General features: G+C 38.2%; 1 protein-coding gene across 5 annotated transcripts in view; it reads left to right on the forward strand.

The window, feature by feature from the left end:
- LOC146304543 (poly(rC)-binding protein 3-like) overlaps window positions 1-19,051 on the forward strand; it is a 33,909-nt gene extending 14,858 nt beyond the window's left edge. For 2 of the 5 annotated variants that reach the window (XM_084713421.1, XM_084713420.1), the window contains exons 2-13: window positions 2,603-2,771; window positions 2,906-2,929; window positions 3,016-3,048; window positions 3,144-3,260; window positions 4,527-4,658; window positions 4,967-5,095; window positions 6,852-6,995; window positions 9,829-9,870; window positions 11,668-11,746; window positions 12,278-12,336; window positions 14,324-14,493; window positions 15,001-19,051. In XM_084713421.1, coding sequence (XP_084569547.1) covers window positions 2,697-2,771; window positions 2,906-2,929; window positions 3,016-3,048; window positions 3,144-3,260; window positions 4,527-4,658; window positions 4,967-5,095; window positions 6,852-6,995; window positions 9,829-9,870; window positions 11,668-11,746; window positions 12,278-12,336; window positions 14,324-14,493; window positions 15,001-15,055 — 1,059 coding nt within the window. In that variant the 5' untranslated portion in view covers window positions 2,603-2,696 and the 3' untranslated portion in view covers window positions 15,056-19,051. The remainder of the gene's footprint in view (window positions 1-2,602; window positions 2,772-2,905; window positions 2,930-3,015; window positions 3,049-3,143; window positions 3,261-4,526; window positions 4,659-4,966; window positions 5,096-6,851; window positions 6,996-9,828; window positions 9,871-11,667; window positions 11,747-12,277; window positions 12,337-14,323; window positions 14,494-15,000) is intronic. The other 3 variants (XM_084713423.1, XM_084713424.1, XM_084713422.1) reach the window with 3 other exon arrangements.
- The last annotated feature ends 7,880 nt before the right edge of the window (window positions 19,052-26,931 follow it).

Below are 26,931 nucleotides of genomic sequence, written 5' to 3' on the forward strand. Positions count from 1 at the left end.
GGCTTTTATTGCCAAATGTTGTGTTGTGCATCAGACTGTGTGGACAGAAACAGACCACAGCTCATTTTGTTGTCAGTAACCAAAGACTGTTGGAGCATTTTTACATCCCATAGTATCTTTTGTTATACTCTCGCATTTTCTCCCTTGGGGACAAAAAAAAAACAGCTGCCGGGGCCCTTTTTCCTCCTTCTTTCTGTACTTTATTTATTACACAAGCTGAGGAAAATGTATCACATGTAGGGCTGCAACTAACAATTATTTCAATATGCATTAATCTGGCCATTACTTCCACGATTAATTATTTAATTTTTTGTCTATAAAATGTCAACAAATTGTTAAAAATGCTCATGACAAATTCCCAGAGCCCAAAGTGACGTCTTCAAATTGATTCTTTTGTCCAACCAGCAGTCCAAAACCCACATAATCTTCATTTACTGACAAAGAAAAGCAGAAAATCCTCACATTTAAGAAACTGGAGCCTGCAAAGGTTTGACATTTTTGCCTGAAAAATGATTAATCAGTTCAAAAAAGAATAATTCAGGGGGTTCAACAAAAAAAGACTAAACCAGCATCATGCTGTCTTGTGTGTAAGTTGATCTTGTGCATAAACTACAAAATAAACAAGGAGCACTGGGGCCCCTGGGGGTAATAATCCCTTTTTTATTTTTATCATTGCTATTTCTGATAATAATCTTCATCTCTTTTAGATTAGTGCACCTCGCTCTACTCATGCTGAAGTAAACAATCTTTACAGACTTCAGTTGATTCAACATTTGGCTGCTAAACTAAGCAGCACACATCAGCCCAGTTTTAGCTTTATTCCACTGGCTAATGTGCATTTTAGAGTCGATTTTGAGATTTTAATTACCAGTTCCAAGTTACAACGTTACAGTTACAACAATGAACAGAAATTCAACAAATCTCTGTGAATTCTGGACAACAGCCCAATTTTTGTCCAAATTTGCTTCCCACAACTGCCACCAGTCACAGCTGCTGTGCAAATCTTACATGTACGTCTCATTGAAACCACTCGATGTTTAATTATTTTCTATTTTTTGTCTTTATATAGTTTTTCATTTTCTCAGGGGTACTGAAAAGAACACAAGGTTTGTCACTGTTATTGACATTTATCAGTGATCTATTTATATTTTATAATTCTGTGCTGTTTTGACTGACTCTGAGCTCCAAAAAGACTTTGCCAATTTGTAGAATTACCTCCTGGTGCACTTCTTCATCTATAAATAAAGCAGATTTTGTTAGATTTTTTGTAATCCTGAGGCTTTTGGTGAGGTTACTGAGTGTGTTTTTGTTCTCCCAGGAACAAGCTGCTTGTTATTTTAAATGAATTATTGGATTTTACGAGAAAAAAAAATACAAGTTCATTTTGCAATTTCGTCCTGCCAGAGGAGAGCAGGCAAAAAACATATTTGTCTACTTAAAGGGATAGTTCACCCAAAAATGAAAATTTAGTCATTATCTTTTCACTCTCATGCTGATTGAAGGTCAAGTTTATTTTGTTAGTCCACAAAACAGTGTTGCAGAATCTCACTAACAATGGAAGTGAAAATAAAAACATAAAATGCCTCTATACTACTTGTTTGGTGAAATCCAAGCCTCTTAAAGCCTCAACATGCCAAGTCGACTAAAGAAATGTTATTTCCACCATGTTTTTAGTCTGAATCTTCACTGTAGATCCTCAGCTTGGAGCCACGTTCACATGCACACTGTCTGAACTGTGTGTGTGTGTGTGTGTGTGTGTTGTGACGGTGTGCAAACGGCATGTTGGGAGTTTAGGAGCCTTGGATTAAACCAGACAAGTGGTATGAAGCTATTTTATGTTTTTTTCTGTTTGAAAACTGGTCACCATTCACTTCCATTGTTTGGGAGTTTGTGCAACACTGTTTTCCTGTGAAACTTCAATCAGCATGATGGTGAGTAGATAATGACTGAATTTTCATTTTTGAGTGAACTATCCCTTTAACAGCAATACAATTGACATTTTTTCCCCTAGTAAAATGCTACACTCTATGTGTGTACCACAACATGTGTACAATTATCCTACACATTCATCTGTATTAGTGAAAAGTGTGTAGAGTGTGTGTTTATAACTTCTATTTTATATCATTTTTCTACTATTTATGTTTATCAATCCTTGAGTTGTTGTGTGTGGAATCACTAAAGTTTATCTTTTAGTGTATTCTGGGTCTGGGTCAGGGTCTGTACCAAACATAACAACTTTGTTATGTTTTCTCTTTATCTAAAAGTTGGTGCCTCTGTGATTTGGATATTGCACTTGGCCATATTGAAATTTTAATGATATTTTGATTATTTGTGCAGCCATGCAAGACGCTCTTTTGTCGTACTTTATTCTAGTTGTTTTACCCTTGTTATCAAGTGACATGTGACTTAAAAATTCTATAAATTTAAAGTGAATAGATAATAAATAGGGCTGCACAATTAATCAACATTTAAACTACGTCATCACTGACTTCTAAACTCACTAAAGAGCCTAAATGTCACGTCTTCAGCCAGGAGATGCAGCTCAGTCCCTGCTTGGACTAACGGTGTGTCTGTATTTTTTATTTTTTCCTTTGTCCTGCAGGTGACCGGTTGGCTGACTCCACCATCACACTCGCGTTGGCCCTTGAACTCCTCTCTCACGTGACCACGCCCCTTCCTTCACATCCAATCCCGACATGGAGCCCATCAAGGTCCAATCAGAAGGTGGACTGAATGTGACCCTCACCATCCGGCTGCTGATGCACGGCAAGGTACCAAAAAAAAAAACCACCACAGAAACTCCGCAATTAATTCAACTTCCTGCTATCTGTCCATCCAATTATCTGTCAAAGAAGAAACAGATTATTTTACGAGCCTAACATTGTTTGTTTTTGTGTTTCTGCAGGAGGTTGGAAGCATCATAGGAAAGGTATTTATCACAATCACACAATCAGAGCATGTAAAGCATCATAACGCCTGTAAAAATATCTTAATAATTTTTTTTTCTACTTCCAGAAAGGAGAAACGGTGAAGAAAATGCGCGAAGATGTACGTTGAAACTTTCTGAAAATACTTCAGACTTGTTAACACTCCTAATGTGTGTGTTTTTGTCTCATAATCATGTGTCTTTTGTTCATTTACAGAGCGGTGCCCGTATCAACATCTCAGAGGGGAACTGTCCTGAGCGGATAGTCACCATCACCGGGCCGACAGATGCCATTTTCAAGGCCTTCGCCATGATCGCCTACAAGTTTGAGGAGGTAAAACAGACATCATCAAACACGACAAAGGCTTAATGTACAGTTTTTACTAAACTGCACATGTAGAGTACTGGAGGAAGTATCCAGATCATTTACTTGAGTAAAAGTACTAATAATACACTGTAAAAACATGGTCAAAAATAATGTCTAGATACAGAGGTAGAAAGTAAACTACTGTTGTTTAAAAAAACTACTGAAGTAAAAGTATTCTTCTTAAAGGCTACTCAGAGTTTTAGTTACATTTTAGCCTAACTAGCATTAAAATATACTTAGAGTAAGGTACCAAAAGTAAAAATACTCATTTTGCAGATGGATCATTTTATAGTAATGCATATTAGAATATATACTGGATTATAGTTCATGCATTAAAGGGATAGTTCACCCAAAAATGAAAATTCAGTCATTATTTACTCACCCTTATGCTGATTGAAGGTTGGGTTATGTTTGAAAACTGGTCACCATTCAGTTCCACTTTTTGGGAGATTCTGCAACACTGTTTTCCGGTGAAACCCCAGCAGTGTTTTGTGGACTAAAAAACTAAACCTGACCTTGAATCGGCATGAGGGTGAGTAGATAATGACTGAATTTTCATTTTTTGGGTGAACTATCCCTTTCATGTGTTCATCACCTAAAGATGAGAGAAACTTTACTGATCCCACAGCTGAGAAACTCACGTTTGAGTGACAATAGAATACTTATAAAATAAAGATAAAATATAAAGATTTATGTATAAAAGAATTAAAAAAGAGTAATAATACTAAATTTGTCCAACCTATACACTCAAATGAAAAGAAAATACTCAAGTAAAGTATAAGTACTTCAAATTTGTCCTTAAGTGCAGTACTTGAGTAAATGTACTTAGTTACATTCCAGCAGTGTGCTTGAGTGTGTGTACTGACTTGTTTCCAAATGGAATACAAAGCAGTCTTGGCCCTGTTATGTAGGACAGAAATGTGCTGATCTAACCTTGCAGCACCCTTTGAAAGTGGGCCAGTACTGTGTTTTGATTTGGGAGCCGGATCAGCAGCACGCCTCGAGCCGGACCAGAGTGTCTCCAAAACGCCATGCAGAGGCCTAAACAGCCAGGGTGGTTATACTAAAATACACTGAAGTTACACTAAAATATACTAAAGGTACACAAAAAAAATAATAGAGACTTTTCTGCAGTTTTGACAGGATAAATGCATGAAGGTGGATTTCTGCACACACTGCTCAGGAGCTGCTGCATGAATCTGATAAAACCTGCTCTTTCTTTTCTCCCTTCAGGATATAATCAACTCTATGAGCAACAGTCCAGCCACCAGTAAACCCCCTGTAACCCTGAGGCTCGTCGTCCCAGCCAGCCAGTGTGGCTCCCTTATTGGCAAAGGAGGCTCCAAAATCAAAGAAATGAGAGAGGTAAAGAGTCTTCCTCTGTACTAAAGGCCTCTATAAATACAATATGACACAAGATATGGCCAGAGTTTAGAGGAATATCTCAATATTGATTAAACTCTATTTAATTTTGGTTTAAGGCTAAATTAAACTAAACTAAACTAAAACTAAACCGAGATTAGTTTTAGTTGTGCAACAAAGCTCTGCTTAACTTTAAATTTGGATCTACTCAGAGATAATTCTTCTGCTCAGGTATCAGTTTTAATCATGTATGCTTTACATTCATTTCCTCAATTAAATTCCTGTTTAATAAACATTTTTCTTACCTTCAGTCCACAGGAGCTCAGGTCCAGGTTGCAGGCGACATGCTCCCCAACTCCACCGAGAGAGCCGTGACCATCTCAGGGGCCCCAGAAGCCATCATCCAGTGTGTCAAACAGATATGTGTGGTGATGCTTGAGGTACAATCAGGGAGGGAAGGGAAAATATCAAAGGAATGAAGGAAACATTATTTACACTGAAGATATGTTGTGATTGAAATGACTGATATGGAAGATAAAGTAGGCTGTTTACAGCTTTAATCCTTAAGATTTCAGTCCTCAGTCCAATACTTGTTGTTATTGGTGGTAACTCGAGCAAACACTCCCACAGCCACTGCTGTATCAGTTTACAGTGCAGCCAAACAAATTCACATTATTTTAACAACATTTGGCACTATTCCTGTAAGACATGAGTGAAATCACACTAATTTTGAGTGATATGCTGCATCACTTCCTGTGAATCCTTCACAAAAACAAGGTTTGACGTTGTGGAAATCTTAAGAATTACAACTGAAACACAAATACCAGTAAAGCTGGTCACTGACTACGTTTATAAGCACACTAATATACTAAACTATAATATGATCATATTCTGAATTTGATATGGATTATATGAATAGCATACTCCAATTTGAAATTCAGAATTTATTCTGTTTTTAATGCAGTTTGTGAAACATGGTCAGCTCTGTGCTGAACACAGTCCAACTAGCCAACAGTGTGCAAGGCTGGGTAAATTCACGCACAAAAAAACAATTCAGGTTAGAAGAAGAGTCTCACTATAAACAATTCATAGAAACATAAATAACATCAAGTTTGGACCAGTTGAGAATATGATTTTAAATTTCTGATTATTGACTTTTCTGCATCGATTCATAACCTTTCAAGAGAGAATCATGATGCATCTAAGAATTGATTACTTCCCTCACATCTAGTTTTTAGAATATGTAAATATCGCAAGGCCGACCTTTTCAAGAAGGTGTTTAGACAAAAGAAAGAAGGACTTACATTCAGAGGAGTGTGCACAGCTGCAAACTGTTATAGTAATGGAATATTAATTAATATTAATTATTATTATACCGTCTTTATCAAAATTAGGCCAAAAAAATCTGAGTACTTTGTGCATGTAAACGTAGTCAGTGTCTTTTATCTACTGTTAATATAATTTAATAATTGATGCATTTGATTGTTTTTTTGTGTGTTTTGCTGTCTTTTGTTGGTTTGCAAATCTGGAAAACAATCATTTGTTGTATTGCTGCAAACACATTTGGCTTTGCAACAAGCTACACAGAACAGCAGAAATTATCGATCCTAGCTTGTAGGTACATGTCAAAATTAGTATTAAATGTTCTATCTTGCAGCATAAACCCCACTGTTTTGTTCAGGTTATGTCAGCTGACTCTCCTCAACGTACAACATGAGGGCTACACACTTTGTATCTCTTTTTCTTGCACCATTAATGTTAATAATGAATTATCTGCACAGCCAGTTCTCCATTGGGCCGTCTCGATGGCACCAGCCATGGATACTAGGACATATGTGACATGACTGTAAGTCTCTAGACTTGAACAGATCTTTACAATACAGTGTGTAGAGTCATCATTATCCAGTTGAAAGTGATGTTCCAGGTAAATCCAAGTTTAGTTGTGCACTGAACCACGATTTGGACATTTGATTTCCGTCAGCATGAACACACAGTGAAGAGCACTTTTGTGTGAGTGTCACAGGTTGTCTTCCCTCAGGCACTGTCCCTCTTGGTCTCACTTTATGCAACTTCTTTTCTTTTCTTTCTCTCTTTCTGTTCCTTTCTTTCTGCTCTAACACTCTCTCCACATCTCACCCTCCTCCTCCTCCTCCTTCTTCTTCTTCCCCCCACTCTCTCCTCCTTTGCTCTCCTCAGTCCCCACCGAAAGGTGCCACCATCCCCTACCGCCCCAAGCCTGCCTCCACCCCTGTCATTTTTTCAGGTGGCCAGGTAAGAGCAGACCCACTGGGGGCGTCCACAGCCAACCTCAGCCTCTTACTGCAGCACCAGCCACTGCCTGTTAGTGTCGCACCAGGTTTTACTCACTTTTCCTCCCGTCCTCACTGTCCCACCCCCACCTGACTAGCATGAAACCATCACTGCTGTTTACTGTGCCCTCACTGTCATCCATCACCCGCGGCCACTCCAACCAGAACTGGGATAAATGACATTAACGCAGGATTTGAATAACAACATAAAAGTTTTTTGGGAAGTTGGCCAACTTACCTTTTAATTGATGAGAACAGACGCGGTGAAACATCCTTGTGTTCACCTTTGATGGGACGCATTCCAAATCCTGAATGTACAGAGCAAAACAACTTGACTTAAAGGAGAAATCTGTAATATATTTACTGTAATACATCATAAAATGACCATGATGTGTCCTCACAGATTAAGGAAACATGCTTCAACGCAACAGCCACAGTGTCCAACATGCCTTTGTCATGTTCATATTTATAACAGTTAAATTGGGCAAAATGTAAATGGAGTTTGGCAGGCAGCGAAACAGGCAGTCACTGAACCCTTTTAAACAAAATATATCACCATTATATTAATATTGTTCTTCCTTTATAATATGATAATTACTTGTTGGGATGCTGGGATTATATGCTTTTGAAGGAGAATATATTAGCTAAAAAAAGTCTGTCTGATGGCTCAGTTTCCATCAATTTGAAACATAACTACTTTAAGATGCTGTAAATTAATAAAACTCATTAAAAATAACAAATTAACAGTATAAAATAAATCAAATGGCAACCTTGACTCAAAGGAGCTCAAATCAAAATATAGAAAAGCACTAAAAACACTCTAAACCAGGCCTATTCAACTAAAAAAGGTTAAGAGCAGAGGGGCCGGTCATAACTTCCCTATGTCTCAGTCCAATAATGCACCATATTATTTACTTTATTCAATGTATTAGTTTTCACAACTGGAAAAGGAACATTATGTACCTTTGCATTCCAAAATTAAAAGTAGGTTGTGGCTTTAATAATCAAAAAGTTGCATGTAACATATTTTTTAAATTCATTTTGCTAAAACATAATTAAATCTTTTAAAAAAATAAAAAGTGTCTTTGTGTTTAACAACAGAATATCCAATGAATGGACTAATTAGTCTCCTACCAAAATGACGATCCTCTAATTAACAGTTAAAACAGTCATAAAGTTGGAATGTTTGCATGTTATTTAAATAAAATCAGTTATGTACTTCTTATTTCTATTTCTAGATGATAAAAGATATTGAATAGATCTGCTCTAAACTGACAGAAGAAAAAGTTTTCATTCAGTTTCATAACTTTGGACTGTCGTCATGCTAACTTAACTGAGACAGAAATATCTATCAGACCTGAGCAAACACATCTGTCGGGTTTATGTCTGGATCCAAAAGCAGACACATTGAAGTAGATTTACTTACTTTACAACAAGATGATGAGGACAGATGGAAGCAGGACAGCAACTGGTGCGCTCACAGCAGCAGCTGTATGTTGACAGTCAGATAACCAGGTGATCTACAAAAGAAGAAAAGCTCAGCGGGGGCAACTAGTGGGCTGGAGATGAATTGTCACAAATTGTCAGAAGATGGCAAAGATGGTCTTCGAACTGCTTGTTTGAACAAAACTTAAGCGTTGAAGCAAGAAATTCAATATTCAAAAAATCAATTAAAAAAACAATATGCTATTCTTTATTTTTATTTTTCATGAGAACTGTAGCAGTAAATATATGACATATAAAACAACAGCAGCAAAAGACAAATGACCAAACAACATAACAAATTAAACAGCAACGTCAAGAAATAAAGTAAAATAAATAATTTATAAACATAAAAATGAAATATCTCAAGCAAAACATACGTTTTTGTCCATAATATTCAGTTTATTATCACATCAGATGAATAAAATAATAAAATCCTCACAAATGTTTGGTATTTTAGTTGATAAAGGACCTGATAATCAACTAGGGCTGAACAATTCATTGAAATTTAATCAAAATTGCAATATGGTCTACCGCAATTTTCGAATCACAGGATGCGTGATATTTATTGAAGGCAAAATGTGTGTCAAAATATCATTTCAAATGAAATATTGTGGTGCTGCAGAGGATCACTTGTTACAGATCATCCTTTATGTTGTCTATATTTGACCATCTTTGGCATGCTTTATGTTACCTTATATCTCGCAAGCTATCAACAATATATGATTGATCATGAGAGTTTCTCATCAATTAAAAGGTGAAAAAATTACCACATTTCACTTTTATTTTGATTAATTCAAAATTTCTATTAGGGAAATTATTGAGAAAGCAACATAATACCTGAACCTGGAGTTTATTTTTAGTTTTCCACTTCACTTTTTCTACACTGAGTTGATGCAGGGACACAACATGTTATTTTTCTCTGATGACAGCACAGCTCTGGTCGCTGTCTCGACTGATAAAATGAAATTTAGCTCAGTTCTGACCTCTGTGGCTCCTACAAACCACACCAGCAGTAGGTCAAGACACATTACTCCTCTCAGGGCCGCTCCTCTGGTTTCCTCCACACCCTCCCCCGTCACCTCCCCACTGTCTCAGTTGTCCCTTATTGATTTAGTTCAACTGGATCTGATTGATGAATAGCAGGAGAACATGACAGGGAGTCTATAGTGCATGACTTTCTTGTAATGTGGCTACAAATTTAGCTCAAAGGATAAGAAATATGAGTCTACAAAATGCTTGAGTTGTAGAAATGTCAATTTTGTTAAATTACATCTTGAGTCAACAGTTTTATCTTGTCAAAAATTGATGTTATGTGTGTTTTTTAACTTTTGTGGGCTTGTTCCGACGATAACAATAAGCTCTTCTTCTCATGTTTGCAGGCTTATACCATTCAAGGACAGTACGCCATCCCACATCCAGATGTGAGTGCTAACCCCTCGAGGCAGTCCCCATCATTCTGTCTCGCTGCATCCAAAATTTCACAGGCTCTTTTCTCTCTTTCCACCCATATTAATATTAATTGTTAATATTAATACAGCTTTTTTCTGATATGTAATTCCTATATCTTCTAACTTTTCTGCCCTTTGTTTGGCATTTAACCTCATGGGACTTGGCCTGAAGAAGTGACCAGATCTGGCTGGAAATACCAAGTTTTTAGAGTGATTTTCTGTTTTTTCTTTGCAGCTGGTGCTTTCAATTCACTTCTGATCAATAAAATGCAGTAGAAACCTGGAACTAGTTTGGTAAAGGCACTCTGTTGCAGCAGTGTTTAAATGTATTCATTATTTTCTTTGCAAAATTGAAATGCAGTTCAGAGCTTAGACCATTTTGAAAAACTCTTCTTTGTTAGTGTGTTCAAAGGAGTTCTGACATTCAAGGCTTAAATGTCAGTTGCCAGGAAGCATTTCATTCACCATGTTGTCAGAAAATCAAAAACAGAAGACAAACAAGACATTTCTTGAATTTAAAAGGTTTCCGTTTGCAACTGCATTAATGCCATTTTAACAGAAAAAAATAATAATGCCAACATGGAGCTCAGCGTGGCATCTTTTGACGATTTCCAAGGTAGGAAATGACAGTCTGTGCTGTGTTGCCACCACAGGAACTTTCCGCAGCAACTGTGGATGAACTTTCCGTTGCAGGAACCAGGGTCCAAATTATGTTCCAAGGACATTACCTCCCAAAAAGTCTCCACTCAAGTGGGGGTAACCAGGAACAACAAGGTTACGAAGCAGTCCAAAAGAAAATCCACAAGGAAACACTGGGGAAACCGCTACGAGGCTTGTTGAAAAGGACGAAGATAAACAGGCAAAGACACAAAACTAAATACACAGGGAGGCTAATCAGGGAACAACAAACAATAATCAAAAACAGAAGGAAAAAGACAGGAAGTAAAACAGTGGAGACAAGAAGAACTTTAAAATAAAACAAACAAACATAAAACTGTGACGTTTACAAAAGTCCAGGAATTTTCGGGACTGGGCTTTTTGATTGGTTGAGTACCTGCCATTTTTAAACATCATGAGCCATTCATTGTGCTTTGACACACTAACATGGAGTTCCAGAAGAAAGCGTATGACAGATGGACCAGCAGCGAAGTCCAGGTCTTACTGAGCATTGATTGTGAAGCTGAAATCCAGCAGGAATTGGAAACTGAGGCCCTGTTGCAGTCGGACAAATAATACTGCCCATCTGTTGCCTAATGGCATCATTATTGTTGTATAGTCAAGAGTTAAAAACAGCCATTGCTTTTTCATACATGAGAGGACTGATTCACCTGATCTCCATGGTTCTTTTTGAAATAGACCAGGAAAGGCTTGAAGGAAACTTTTAGTTCCTTGAAAAGTAGTTCCTGGGGTTGAAACATGTAATTTAACCTGGAAACTGTAGCAAAACGGTGCAGACGTCTTACCGAAATCACTCTTAAAGATATATATGCTTTCAAAATCTGCAAAAACACCATGGTCCTTTAAATGAGAAGGAATGGTCACATAACTAAGGCCAAGTCCTCTATGAGCTTCTTCTTCTTCTTCTTCTCTCTGTCTCTCTTGGTCTTTGTCCTTCACCTGTCTGTGTTGTTGTCCTCAGATCCTCTCTCTACTCTTGTAGCATTTCGGACAGACCTGTATGTGTGTCTGCGTGTCTCTGCGTGAGCGCGAACGAGTGTGTTTTTTAACGATGACCTCATAGCTCTGCTGTCCTCCTCCTCCCCCCCTCAGCAGTTGAGCAAGCTCCACCAGTTGGCTATGCAGCAAACCCCCTTTACCCCCCTCGGACAGACCACCCCTGCCTTCCCCGGTACGTACCCACCTACACGACGACCCTCTTTACCAAAGCTCCTTCTCTTGTTTTTACCTGTAGAGACAAACACATTCTCTTCCTCCTTTTTTTTCTCTTTCTCTTCTTTTTCCTGTCTCTGTCCTTTTCTCTTTTTCTTCTTCTCGTCGTTCTCCTCCTAATGGTCTCTGTGGTGCTCTGCCATTGACATGGCCTGCTGGTGGTCTGCTCTTGTTGATGTTGAGGTTTCTTTTGTTCTTTGGTTTCCCTTTAGTATCCTTTTTAATGATGCCTCAGGTTGTTTTTATTCCCATTAATAGAGTAAAATCATTGTCAGTGTATTACAGTGAGTTTAGGCTCTGCTCAGAGCTGAGCCAGACTTTGCATTGACACAGAATGTTACCAGTCAATAGTCAGAGAATGAAAAAACTCCAGGAACTTCAGTTCATCAATTCTGCTCCCTCAGTGTGCCAAACTCTATTTTATGTCCTCTTCCTTCCCTCCTCTCTCTCTCTCTCTCTCTCTGTCTGTCCGTCTGCTTCCTGTGTTCAGCAGCAGGTCTGGATGCCAGTAACCAGGCCAGTACTCATGAACTCACCATTCCCAATGATGTGAGTACAACATTTGTCATAATGTGCAAAATGTTCGCTTGTGACGACATTTCTCTTTCTCTGATGAAGATTTATCTTTAAATAAATCTGCTAATAACACTGCACTCTTAGAAATAAGGGTTCTTCTGCGGAACCCATTGTTTGAAGAAAGGGTTTGTCAAGGTTTCTTTGTAATACTAGGGGTTGATAAAGAGACATTTTTCATCCTGAGAACCATTTTTGGTAAAGATTTCAACAACCCTTGAAGAATTCTTTCAATAAGGGTTCATCAAAGGTTCATTTTACCATAATATAAAAGGGCTCTTGGTAGAACCCTCTGAATTCCTTTTTCTCTGATATCATAGACTACTTGGTAGAACACACTAGGTGTGTTCTTGATGAAAACCCTTGAATATAAAAGGGTTCTTTGTAGAACCCGCTGGGTGGGTTTTACATAAAAAACACTGGAATATCAAAATATTCTCAGTACAACCTAAGGGTGGGTTTCTATTAGCACCCTTTGATGGCAGAAAGGTTCTGGATAGAACCCACAAAAGGTTCTGCTGGGCAACATTGCATCAACCTCCCATAGGGGATCTTGGGTGAACTCTTTCACAGTTCTGTGTTATGTTAGGCTCCCAGAACCATATGTTTCTGGAAAAAAAAACTTTTGTGGAGAAAGGGGGTTCCATTGAAACCATTTTTTCATCCAGAGAACCATGTCCTTCCCTTTTCATGTCCTTCCAAAATCTAGGGTTATTTGTCCTATTATATAAAAGGGTTCTGGGGACAACCCCGCTTTGTGGGTTTTATATAAAACCCCTGGAATATAAATGGATTTCTGGTAGAACCTCCTGTTAGTACCCTTTGAACATAAAAAGGTTCTGAATAGAACCCCCAGATAGGCCTTTTCAACCAACCAATAATTGGCCATGTTCCAGTTCGTACACCTAATTTCCACCAAAAAGAAACTGGTTCAGAACCTGAAAGGTTGGTTCCCATCCCCAAAAATAGCAGGTTTTCCTTGGGAACTAAAGTTGGCGTGTCATGTTCTACAGGTTGTTGTGCAGCGCCCTTTGTTGATGACAGCCTTGATTACAAGGTTCCACTGAAAACTGGTGGAAATGTGAGCTGGTTCACAAGATGGCACCAAGGTTCTATAAATCTGGAATGGAACTGGTTCACAAACCAGAGCTTGTTTGGTGGAAAAGGGCCAATATGATTCTAGTTAGCAGCTTTATTTCTAAGAGTGTAAAATTCAAAATGAAAGACCTGTCATTTAAAAACTGACAGGGCGTCCATTTTTAAATTACAACAGTCTTCCTTTTGCCTTCAGCACCACTAGTACTTAAAGAGAGCATTGTCGACAGTATTGCAGAGATACTGTTGCACTTATTCAGCACTTTTGATCATTTGTGGCCACTCTGTGCTGATTTGTCTCTGCCACTGCCAATATACTGCACCTTTAAAACAAAATATGGAACATTATGACAGCAAACTCTTCAGGAAATCCATAAAGGTTGATGTGACATTGCAGTCATATTTATGAACTAATCCATTTTTTGAGAGATGACAGTCATGAATTTTTAATTCACTGGCTGAATTATAAATTAAGTTTCCAAAAATAACAGCATGAAACAGAAACAAACATTGGCACTGGTCAGGAGCTAACAAATGTTGCTAGACCACAATGTCAGAAAATCTTTTAACATGGCTTTCACTTTCTGTGGAGTTTCCAGCAATATAATCTGACAGCTTCAACTACTGAGATCTCCGTCTCCTCAGCAGAGTTATAGTGCAGCCACAGGCAGTTAGCTTTGTAAAGTGAATGTCCTTAATGGAAAAGACTTGTTGGACCAAAGTATTAAGTATTAACGTTACATCTGAAAGGCTGACAGTGACTTGGCCGTACTCACATGCATCATAGCGAGTTCTTGTCCAGTCAAATATAGCGTCAGATAAAAATGTGTTCTGGCCATCCTAAGTCCCGCCCCCATTTTTTTCCCAGCTAATAGGCTGCATAATCGGACGCCAGGGAACCAAAATCAACGAGATCCGTCAGATGTCTGGGGCGCAGATCAAAATTGCTAACGCCATGGAAGGGTCATCGGAGCGCCAGATCACCATCACAGGGACCCCCGCCAACATCAGCCTGGCCCAGTACCTCATCAATGCAAGGTCAGAACCCAATGGCTGCTCACATCTCATTTTGCATGGTACTCTGAAAGATACAGCATGTTTTGAAATAGCAAAGTGCTCAATTAGCTGCTCTCAGTTTGTCAAGATGTTGCACAAACTTTTGTTTCTCATTTTAATGAACACAAAGCTATATCCAGCCTCTTGTCTATATACATTTGAAAAGTTAAAAATCTTACACTGTTTGCTAGCTAAATAAAAAGATAACATTAAATTGGGTTCAGTCTGTCCTATTTCTTCAACAAATTTAATTATGTTGCTCATTCCATCACAAAAAGGCAACCGTTTTAAAAGTTAGGTTAAAGAAGTTTAAAGATTTAGCGCAGCAGAGTTAAAGTTAATCTTGGTTTAGTGTGAAAACTAAACTGAGGTTTAAAGAGAGGTTTAAATGTGATCTTTCTGAATTTTAAAATAATTTAAAAGTTTGGGGTTTAAAACCTTGTTGGTGCAACCCAGCCTTAATGACGTCCTTCCTCCATCTTCCCTTAGGTTCAGAGACGTGGCGGCCATGTGGAACGACCCATCTTCCATGACCACATCCTGAGATCCCTGACTGGCTCCTCCGTTTGGCCCTCTCCAATGACTGACTACCGCAGACAACCCTGATGAAGCCCTTCGGACTCTGGCTCTGGCTCTCCGAAAAAAACACCCTGACCACCTTCCCGCCCTGGTTCAAAGTCGTTTATACGTCAGGGGGGGTCGGGCGCTCATTTTTTATTTCAGAGAGCCAGAAAAAAAAATTAAAAAACAAAACAAAAAAATTCTCTGTTGATTAGGTTTTTTAGAGAACTGTTGAAGCATGTTGAATGTTTATTAGGAACAACTTGTGTTAAACTTTCTTTCTTTTTCTCTCTATCTATTGCTTTCTCTCTCTCTGTCAGTGCTGCGTCATAGAACATCATTTAAAAGTATAAAAAGTACTCGTAAAAGATTGAACATTTTTGTAGAACGTAGTTATTCGCATATTACAGCTGCTCAGTGATGCTATCGGCAGAGTGTGTGGTGGGATGTAGCCAAATTATCAAAATTTTGATAATATATATTTAAAAAGAAAAAAAATTGGACTGTTCTGCTTTTGTCCTAATTTGCATCTTTGTCTACTTATAAATCCAATCTCTACCCATGACTCTTTGCTGCATCACATGACCCTTTTAAGCCAATGGTATCACTCCTAGAGCCTCCCTTCTCATATTAATTTCCTCTACTTACATTATTGCTTATATTGCATGTGTTCAATGTTGTATTGTTGTGTATTTGAGTAAGCCTGTTCAGTGTACGTGTTCCTTCAGATGTTAATTATATTATCTTTGCGTTCCCGTTCTTTTTCCACAAACTTTTTCAGCATTTTTGGCCATTCACGTCTAGTCCTACTCCCTGCCCAAATGAAAAACTTTCCGACATAGCCTCCTTCTATCAACACCGATTATTAGTGTATAGATGCATGAATGGGAATTAGTGAAAAATCAGTGGCTAAAACACTAACTGAAAATTTAAATGATTGTTTACTAATTTATTATTATACTGTATTTGTTTTGTACAAAAGGCTATTGTGACTTAGCACATTAGTCGACTACGCGGCGCTCATGCAATAGACTATTCAACACTTTACTCTGGACTGCCTCTGATGTGGGAGGAATTAGTTGGACTTAAAAGCCAAGTGTTGCGTCCAAACCTTTTGGCTTCCTTCCCTTTGTCGCGGAAAATATTTGTTAGCACGATAGCAAAAAAAAAAAACTGGGGGTTTTTGGGGTGTTTTAAAGAGAGTGAAAACCAAGGGAAAGAAGCCAGCTCTTGACGTTTGGACGAAGCCGAATGGTATTTTTTGGGCCAAGGAATGTTCAGGGGTTCATTGGGGGGAACCCACGGGGCCTGGGCGGACGTGACCACTCAGTCTCTTTTTCAAGATTGTTCATCTTGTCATGTTCTTTTTGTTGTCATACGGTTGATTTGACGCATTAGGTTTGAATGTCTTTTTATTGTCACGACTATGTCAGCTTAAAACTTAATTGTTTTTATTTAAAAAGAGGACAGGTTGGATGACAATTCCTGCTCAACTGGTTTTCAGCAAAACCAGTATGTATTTATTTATGGTGTGGTGATGCACATATGACTTTTTGTTTGTTGATCATGACACTTAAGCTAAGTTAGTTTTGTTGTATTTAAGTTGAGAGGGAGGTGTGGATGATATTTGGTATAATTAAGTATTTCAACCATCCCTCGCATATTCTGCTCATAAGGATGCTCTTAATACTATTGGACAGCTTGAGTCATCTTATTTCCGAGCTTCAGCTGAGCTCCGTTAAGTTCTGACACACACAAACAGCTGTTGAATGTTATTGTCGAATCACATTATCTACTGTCCAACACATCAACATTCTGCATTTTCAGTGTCTCAATTTCATCATACATACCACTATTTTTGTTTTTATTTCCAATAGCCTATGCTGAGCTTCAAGGAAAAGTTTGACATTCTGGGAAATAGGCTTAACAGCTTTTGTGTCAAGAGTTAGATGAGAAGATTGATAACAATTTCAAGCCTGTGTGGGGAAATATGAAGCTACAGCCAGCAGGTGCTTAGCTTAGCTTAGCTTAAAGGCCGGAAAACAAGGGGAAACAGCTACCTGGCTCTGTTGAGCTAAATAAATAATAATAAAGCTTACTTACTAAATTTTATGTTTAATCCCCAGTATTAGGCTAGCAGGTTTCCCTTTGATTTAAAGCCAAACGAAGTTAAGCTAACCGTCTGCTAGCTGTAGCTTCATATTTAGCAAAGAGCTACCTCTCAGCAAGAAAGCAAATTAAAATATGATTAAACAAGTAAAATACTTGACAAAAACACAGGCTAGTTCTTGGTTCAGACAAATTTCATAGCAAACACCAGACTCCAGTAAAGAGTAGTGGTTCCAACCAGGAAATAGCCTAGCCCGACACAAAACCCACCCATAACAAGTGTTTTTTGTACAAATTAAACAAACATGATACATTGATTTAATAAGGTGTAAGTGGGTGGATTGTGTTACTTTTGGACAGAGCCAGGCAGCTGTTTCCCTCTGTTTCCAGTCTTTGCGCTAAAATAAGTTAAGCTTACTGTCTAAGCTTCATATTTAGCAGACAGCTACCTCTCAGCAAGAAAGCAAATTAAACTCTCCAAAACAGATTGAAATAAGCAAAATAATTTTTTATGTTTAAAAACCTGGACTATTTCTTGGTCTGGAAGAGTTGCCTAGCAACCATCAGAGACTCCAAGAAGAAGTAGTGGTCCATGAATGCTGTTTATGGGTGGTTACTAGTACAATCACCTATTTTTACACTTCTAATTTTACATAAATTAAACAAACAAGATATGTGTCAATTGCTGAACTTACCTGCTTTTAGGGTTATATTGTTAATTTTTAATTTCTAACCCAAGTTAGCCAGCTGCTAGCTTCACATTTAGCATACAGAAATGAGAGCAGGATTAATCTACTTATCTAAATCTTAACAAAAAAAAGTGAACAAATGTATTTCCCAAAATGTCAAACTCTCCCTTTAACTTTAAGCGCTTCTTTTGATGACATACATGTGATTATGTAAATGGACCAAATGCTGTATCGCTATACTGAACCATGCATAGTCAATGAGTATTCTGCAATAATTCTTACATTTTGATGTGAACTCGAGTAGTAGTGCTAGCATTGAAATTATAAATTTGTGTTTCTTTTTATTTTGAGTTGTCATAGCTTGTTATTCAGTGGGAATGTTTGTCAAACGAACAAACTGAAATTATTATTTTTTGGGCGAACTTGCATTTGTTTTTATTTTTTAGAACAGTTAGCTAATACCTAAGAGGGCATTCTTTCCCAACAGCACTGTAAAGCAGTAAAGAACATCCTCAAGGGTATTATGGCTTTTATACAACTGTTATCAGTGCATGTGTACCATTGAAATGTCTGCTTCAAATTAGTACACATATGTAAGAATTAAAAACATAACAAAACAAGGGTTGCTAATGCTTATTAGCACAGTTGGCGTGTGCATTTGACAAAGGTCTTGTTGTGTAATATGAATTTGATTGCTAAGCAGGAATATTGAGTTGTAAGTGATGGCGGTGTGATTTTAATAACATCAATATTCATGTGTTACTCAGTGTTTGAACTGTATTTACATTTGTGTATATGGCTGAGTATACTTTGAAACAAACTGCAACTAATGCAATAATAGGGTGCAATGTGCAATTATTTATTCAGTTATTTCCTTATTAGCCTAGATACAGGAGAGCTGTGTAGCTTATTGAAATTTTTTGAATTTTATCCACTTTTCATGTGGCAGCAACAGCAGGAAAAAAAAGAATGACTAGACATGTTTTTATTTTTGTTTTTTCAGCTTTTTGTTTGTGTGTATTGCAGTTTGGGAAAAAAAAGTGATAGAACTTCGTAACTATTTTCGATTGATTTATTTGCTATGTGCAGATCTATATTAGTTGTGAGTAATTACATAGGTTTTAATTTCAAAGTGTTGGTAAGTATAAAAACAAATAAAGTTTCATTTTTTCTTTCTGTGACTTGTTTTTCCCTCTGGTTTCTCTTGGGTGCTTCAGATCATTTCTACAGTGTCCCCGCGCACACATTAAGGCCTGATGAACCATGAGCTGACACGGGCCTTTGTCGAGCAAAAATCCCCTAGGGGAGATTGTGATAGTTATCGAATGCAGCTAATTATTGTATGGAAAGTGATTATGGTAATTAGATTATGAGGTTTAAATGGGAATCTCATCTATTCTTTTTTTAAGATAGCTGGAACTAACTTTAAAAATCTGATTTGAAAAAGGCAATTAAATATTACCAGTGATACAATTAAGCGTTGCAGCATGCTTACTGTTGAGAGCAGTGGTGGTCAAAGAAAGGTTTGGGGACCATCTGAGGTCTTAGACAAGTTTCAGGAACTTTTGCAGGAAAATCAGGAATATCTATAATTTCTTGTAATAATAACCGTTATCATTACCACTCTAATTTACTTTTAATTTGTCCTAATTAGAGAATGACTGGTGACTGGCGAGAATGGTGATGATTCTAGTTATAGGTCGCTATCTCAACTTGTATTTCCGCAGCTACAGTATAGTCAGTTGGATAATTTATCTCCTGGGTTAAAATCTTATCAAATCTTTTCTTGTATTTTGATAATAAATTAACAGTTAGATGAGTTGAATTTAATCTGTTCTTGGTTGCTCAAATCTGAACTCAGACTCCACAAAGAATACAGTAATGACAGTAATTTGACATAGATTTCCAATCAATTGCTATAAACTACTGCAGAAGAAGAGTACACAATAGAGGCTTTTCCAGCCTACATCATCGAAAATATGCGAGTACATTTTGGTAACAGAAGTATCGGTCTCTCTGTCATCGAGACGAGTTATCAAGCTACAAACACTGAATCAGACAGTTTACAGGCACAAAAATCATCAAAATGTATAGTTGTTGCATGTAATAGTTGTCAGAATCATGCACTTTGTAGCATTTTGCTTTTATCTGTTCAGCATGTTTCACCAAGCTTTTTTCTGATTCTTCTGTATGCATGAACTGGAAACGCGCATAAAAACAAAACAGGTGAATGAAAAGGCGCCACAAACTGACATTATTCACAGGTTTCTGAAGGAGCAAAAGAAAAGGCTCCCTCTCAGTGAACTTTCCCTGAATAAATAGAGGTATATATGTATCTGTGTATGTATATATATATATGTACTTTGTATAATTTCTACATGGCCTTTCCATCAGTTTTCAAAGAGGTAGAATGTGCAGGATTTGTCCAAGCTTTTCATAAATGCACCAGAAAGATAGTTGATTGTTGAATTTCATTCCGAGGACGCCAAAAACTGATCTTTTGGTTTGGTAAAGCAACCCGAGCACAGGAAAATAAGGAGAAAATAAGGAAATAATGGCAGAGAGCAGGGTCTCTGCAGATAAAGACACCGCCATCATCATAAGTGATGACTGAAAGGGATACATGTTTTTTAAGGAAAACGTTACATATTACGCCTTCATGGTTAATTCCTTCCCACTCAAACCATTACCCTCACTTTTTCAAACTCATTCTCAAGAAAACTTATTATATTTTTGACACGTCAAACCAGCTGACTGGTAACTTCCCTGACTCCAACACACACACAAATACACACATATGGAGGGCAGCAACAGACAGAAAAGAGGTAAGATCCTAAGGTGCTGGCCCGCCTCTGAACCTGTAAATTGCCCTGCCAGGGTGGACGGTGAACATCCAGATCTCAGACAGTGATTGAAAGCCTTTTTCCCCCTCCTGAGCATGTGATACACCATCCGTTGTGCTGTTAAAATTTGCACCTGTGCAGGAACGTAGCTTGGATTAGGGAGGAAAACAACAGATAAATCCAAGAGGCCATTAAAGAGGAGCTTTAACCATTAAACAGGTGGAAAGTTCTTAAACAGCACAGGATTTTTGGAGGTTTTTTCCTCGGGAGATATTTGGGAGGATAAGCTGTTCTATGTGTGGATTTGTTCTAAGACTGACAAGATCCTTGAGGACAGAAGGCAGGTCTTATTATATGGTGTGTGGCAGTGCAGTGAAGCGTTGTGTAATGGCCAGAATACCACTGAGTTTATCTTCAGAGAACACAGACGGCTTAAAACACGAGACAACACCAGGGAATGTTAAGTTTCATGCCGGTGAGGTGGGGACGCCCAAAGTTTTAGTGAAACAGATAATGCTCCCTGGGCTCAGGGCTGGATTCAAGGGAAGATTAAGATTTTTTTTTTTTTGCTGAGAGCAAAGAAGCTGTCGGAGAAGTTGATAGGTTGGCAGGCCGCGATCATTGGCGGAGCTCCAGCGCAGAGCTTTGCAGAGTGTATCAGAGTTTAACGAGCTGCACCTGCAGCTGAGACGGAGGAGTCGAGTCCCACAATGCAACAGTCAGAACAGAGTTACTCATACTGTACTATTAAATAACAGAACGTGACAGAGAGACTTGCAAAGAAGGCATATTAATGTATTAAAAAACAAAACATATGATATGCCAATTAGCTCTGAATCCCAGTGAGCATTTTTCTGTTGATAAGACTTGACGGTGAAAAGATGTTCAGAATAGGTTCACAGGCTGTCTGCGGACATTGATTGAATGTTCACATTAAGACCATATTTCAAAATAATTTGCAATTACTTTGATGCTTTTCATCTTCTGCACACGGTGCAAATTACAGCCTGTCGTCACTTTGGAGCCTCATTAAGAAACCACATCCAAATGTCTCAGCTGAAAGCCAGAATAAAAGATGCCTCACACAGGACTCAAAGCCCAACTTCCTGGATGGATGTTCTATGTTTAACTCATTCACCCACCACATCCCAAAGTAGAAGGACTCATTCAACTTTCCTGCAGTACAAGTGAAAAAGTACCGGTTCCGAAATGTACCCAGAGTGTGAAGTAAAAATTGTCTTGTTACGTCCCATTTATGTTGTTTTCGTTTTTTTACATCATTTTCGTCTTGTTACGTCATAATTGCCTTGTTACATCTTTTACTTCATTTTCTTCTTATGTTATTTTCATTGTTGCCTCTAATTACATCATTTTCGTCTTATTGGATCATAATTGTCTTATTACATCTTTTATGTCATTTTCATCTTGTTATGTTGTTACTTTGGCTTGTCTTGTCTTGAGTAGATAGTACACATATGTTAAAAATATGTTAAAATGTAGGGAGTACATTTTTCAGAAAGAAAGAAATCCTCAAATAAAGTACCACACCGTTACTGTCTCCACATAAATCCCTACATTAAGAATTGGGATGTTAAGTCCCAGAGATACTGCCTTTGGAGTCATAGTTTACTTCTGTACTTACATTTTTATGTACACAGTCTTTTACCTCTACCTTTTGAACCTTTTTTAATGCAGTTGCTCATCTTTTGTACTGATGATTCAACAGTGAGAGTTTCATGTACACTGAAGCCTTGGAAGTGCTCCAGTTGCCTGCCACCTAATATTCTCTGTGCACAAAATGAACTGGACTCTCCCAAAATAACTTGGAGCCAGTTATTCATATAATAGAATTATGTGACATCCAGCTCCTCAATCACCTGAGAGGCTTAGCTACAGTAAATCTGACCTGGCACTCTGCATTAGCCAAGGATCATCATGATAATCTGCTGCACTTAAAAAAGACACAATTACTTTCATCCATCCTTTGCAGAGGCCTTTGCAACCATATACTGGAGCAAGAGAGGACAGAATCTAAGGAATGTAACCCAGAAAAGGGGATGTTAACCAACCTTTAATTGGTTGAATATGACTTATGACAGTCTACAGGTTAATTTGTATTCAAAAACACTCTTTAGCCTGAGGTAAAAAAAAAAATGGACCTTGGTGTGGAAATATTTCATCCAGAAAGGCAACAAAGTCAAATGCAAATTGTGTGACGCTATTCTTCAGTTTAGTAGAAGTCCAAGTGCAGTGCTGTTTAAGAACAAGCACTTGGCTGCCATGTCTGAGTCGCAGCCAAGGATCAAGTCATTGTTGTGGTTGTTTGAGAGTGATATGCCGCCAATCAGAGGTACAGTGTTAGGGATTCAAAGAGTTAACGTTAGTATCTTGAGCTTATGCCACTGAGAGCTGGCTGACTAAACACAGTGAAGTTAAACATTGAGTTCATCATAGGAACCCTGGGACATTTTTAGATAAAACCCCTGGAATATAAAAAGATTCTCAGTAGAACACCCTGGGTGGGTTCTATATAAAACCCTTGGAATATATAAAGATTTTCAGTAGAAGCCCCCTGCTGGGTTCTAGATAAAAGCCTTGAAATATAAAAAGGTTCTCAGTAGAACCGCCTTGCAGGGTTCCAGATAAAGCTCTTGGTAGCACCCCCTGTCAGTGTGTTGTAGATTAAAAAAAAATGTTGGAGGTTTTTGGTAGGACCCCCCAGGTGGGTTCTTGTTTGCACCCTTAGAAGATAGACTGGTTCTGGACAGAACCCCTAGAGAGGGTTCTGAACTATTACACCATAGAAGTGTTCTCTGTAGAACCTCTGGATGAAACCTTTCACAGAGAGTTCTAAGATTTGAAGCAAAAAAAGGGACAAGAACCCCTTATGGTTCTATTTAGCTCTTTTATGTATTAGAGTGTACATTTTCCACCTCTGTAAGTTAGGGGTTAATGGGTGTCGGGCTATTGAAGGCAGAATTAACTGAAAGTGACATCCCCACCCAGAATGCTCTGAGGCTTGAGCTCAAACAAAAGAGGACATCAGCAAATCAAGCGGCCTTTACACTGTGCATCAGACTGTGTCTCCTCGAGTCAATTTACCTTCAATAACGGTTCAATAAGGGTTTGTCCGACTGGACTCATCCAAAATGTAAAGGCATCCTGCGCCCCTGTGCTGGCTTGGCATTAAAGTTGGAGTGAGTCCATGCGATCACTCAGCGCTGTGTAAGCTGCTTACAGACAACCTTCTCCAGAATGTGGAGACGTCAAAGCCATGAGGGGGACGATGTGCAAATGGAGAAGATCCTGCAGATGTCTTGAGCATGAGAAGTCCTGTCCTGGGCTGGTTCCTTTTTCCACTCTGAGTTTGGACACCAGGGTCACTGTGCTAAAACGCACCGTGTCCCCGCTGCTGAGGGAAAGCGATTGCAGGCAGAGTGAGCAAAAAATCCAATGTCAGACGGTCTCTGCAGCGGGAAAGCATTATCAAATGTACTGAGCGTGGCTGTGGAGAGGTCAATATATACTGTAGGGCAGCACAGTGCTGCTTTCAGACAGACACTTCACAATGTCATCTGTAACAAACCAGGCATGAAGTGCAGATGGGACAGAATGGTGACTGCAGCCCATCAACAGCAAAATATAAGTCTGGTGATATGATAAATACGTCTAAATATGAATTATTTTATGATAGATCCACAACACAAAGGTTCCCTCTGCTGGCTCGGCTCCATATCATTGTGATTCTGTGGAGGAGTACACTCTTAGAAATAAGGGTACTTTCTGAAGAGCTGAGCTTCTACCCAGAACCACTTGCTTCTGAAGAAGCCTTTTTTGAAGAGGTATGTTAGGGGTTCTTTTCTAAGACTAAGAGTTACAGTAAGAACCCTTTTCTTCCAAAGAAGAAAGAGTTCTTCCAGGGGAAGAAAGAGTTATTCAATGATTTCATTAGGAGTTTGTCAAAACCCATGGAATACAAAAAGGTTCTCAGTAGAAACCTATGACTGTGTTCTAGATAAAACCCTTGGATTATAAAAAGGTTCAAGTGGAACCCCTTGGCTGGGTTTTATTTAAAAAAAAAAAACAAACAAACCTGGAAATATTAAAAGGTTCTCAGTAGAACCCCCTTCATGTTTTCTAGATAAAACCCTTGGAATATAAAAAGGTTGTCAACAGAACCCCTAGCTGGGTTCTCGATAGAAACCTTGGAATATAAACTGGTTCTTGGTAGAATCCCCTGAGTGGGTTCTTGTTAGCAACCTTACAAGTTGGAAAGGTTCTGGAAAAAACACCTGAAGTTTTCTTAGTAGAATCTCTCATTGAGAGTTCTGTGTGAAACTTGGGTTCCAGATAGAAGTCTATGCAAAACTCCAAGTGGAACCGTTTTAAATAGGACTATCATGAACCAAAAGGGTTCTCCTGTTGGGATAAGCCGAATAAGCCCTTTATGGTTCTAGTTAGCACCTTTATTCCTCAGAGTGTACGAATGTATTTACCAGGCAGGAGTTTTGGCAGCAGTCTGACAGGATGAGTGAGAGCACTAAACAAACACTTTGGCGACTTTAAAGTATTTTAAAGACCAAACAAAGTGAAGTAAATGTGTCACCCTGATTATTCAGCAGCAGCACAAACACTGGTGTTCATTTGTTTTCATATTTATGAGTGAGTTTGTGATTTTTGGATTCAGCCACAATAAAGTAACCTCATGCGCGCTAACAGCGCTCAATATAATCAATGATTCTGCCTTTCAGCAAAATTGACAGGGCTAAACTCTGCATGTTTAATCATGCAGATGCTTTGCAAAGCCATGGCTGCAGTCAGGTGGTCTTCAGGTCACAGCGATACAGCCGGGAGTTTATCCTCAGAGGTCCTCTGTCAGTGTGGGTGTGACAGGCGCCGTATTGAAGCCCTCCATCAACGCAGGACAATTGTAATCAATGTTTATGAAGAATGACAGAGGGTGGCAGGCAGGGCAAACAATCAGTCACAAATAAGAGCATGAGCAGATTAAAGCAAGTAGGTCGCCAAAATGGGGTTCGGGGACCTTAAGGGGTCTCTCAAGATGGGTTGCACCAACAAGATTTATCTTTAAATTATGTCGCACCAAACTTTTAAACTGTCTCTAATTCAGAAAGATTAAGTTTATACCGTTTTCTAAACCACAGTTTTTCCTTAAACCTAGATTTATTTAATCCTGTTGCACCAAAACTCACAACAAAAAACAAAAATTTTTATACTGTGATCCAGTACTAACTTTAAACTCACACTTGAAGAGGTTTAAATTTTAAGATGGCCACCTTTTTGACATGTCTCTACTTTCTTTCACTCCAGTTGATCATTTTGGCCAACAAGTTTTTCTCAAAGAAAAAAATAGATCTTCTCTGCCAAGCCATCACGAGTAGCCCAAGTAAGCTAACTAACTTTTTATCTATAGCTTATTTTTCACAAGCAAGCAAACAATGATAGATTTTGTAAATGTTCTAGCTTGCTAGCAAACAGTGTCACATTGCCCTTTCCAGCAAACAAATAATGTAACATTTTGTTAACTCTGTAGCTAACATACAAACTAATATTTTGTAAACTTTTTATTACATATTACAAAATGCCATTATATTTAAGTATCTACTTTTATTAATATACCCCAAAACTTTTATGAAAGTAAGACTTTGGTAAATCCAGTTTAAGTACAAAAATAATTCATCCACATGTGTGAAGGTATGTTTTTTACAAGAGATTTTAAGGATTTCAAAAATTGGACTGAAACTTTTCAGCTTTATCTCTTTATATCATGCTCTAGGACAAATGGGTGCCTCATTCTACAGAAAGTTGAGATTTTTCTGCAAATTTTGATATAAAACACATCAGTATCATGTTTTATGCAGATACCTTTAAAAGGTTAGTAGAAAATGCCCTGAGGCCCCAGGGGTTATTTGCAAAATACTGCTGTTTTAATTTACTTTACTTTGGTGTGATGTTGTTGCACTACATATTTTAATTCACTTTCTTTTAATGCGCTTCAAACAAACACGTACAGGGATAAAATATTACATTAAATGTGCTAATGCAGGCAGAGGAGACCTCTGAAGACCACAAAGATGAGGTTTAGATGTCATTCAAAGCTGCAAGTGAGCATGAAATTTAAATTTGATACACCAGTGGGTACAGATACAGTGGGTGATAGCGAACACTACACAATAGGGCAGTAACAAAAATTCATT

Source organism: Lutjanus erythropterus, chromosome 24 (genome assembly GCF_056507025.1).
Source record: "Lutjanus erythropterus isolate fLutEry1 chromosome 24, fLutEry1.hap2, whole genome shotgun sequence".
NCBI lineage: Eukaryota > Metazoa > Chordata > Actinopteri > Lutjaniformes > Lutjanidae > Lutjanus > Lutjanus erythropterus.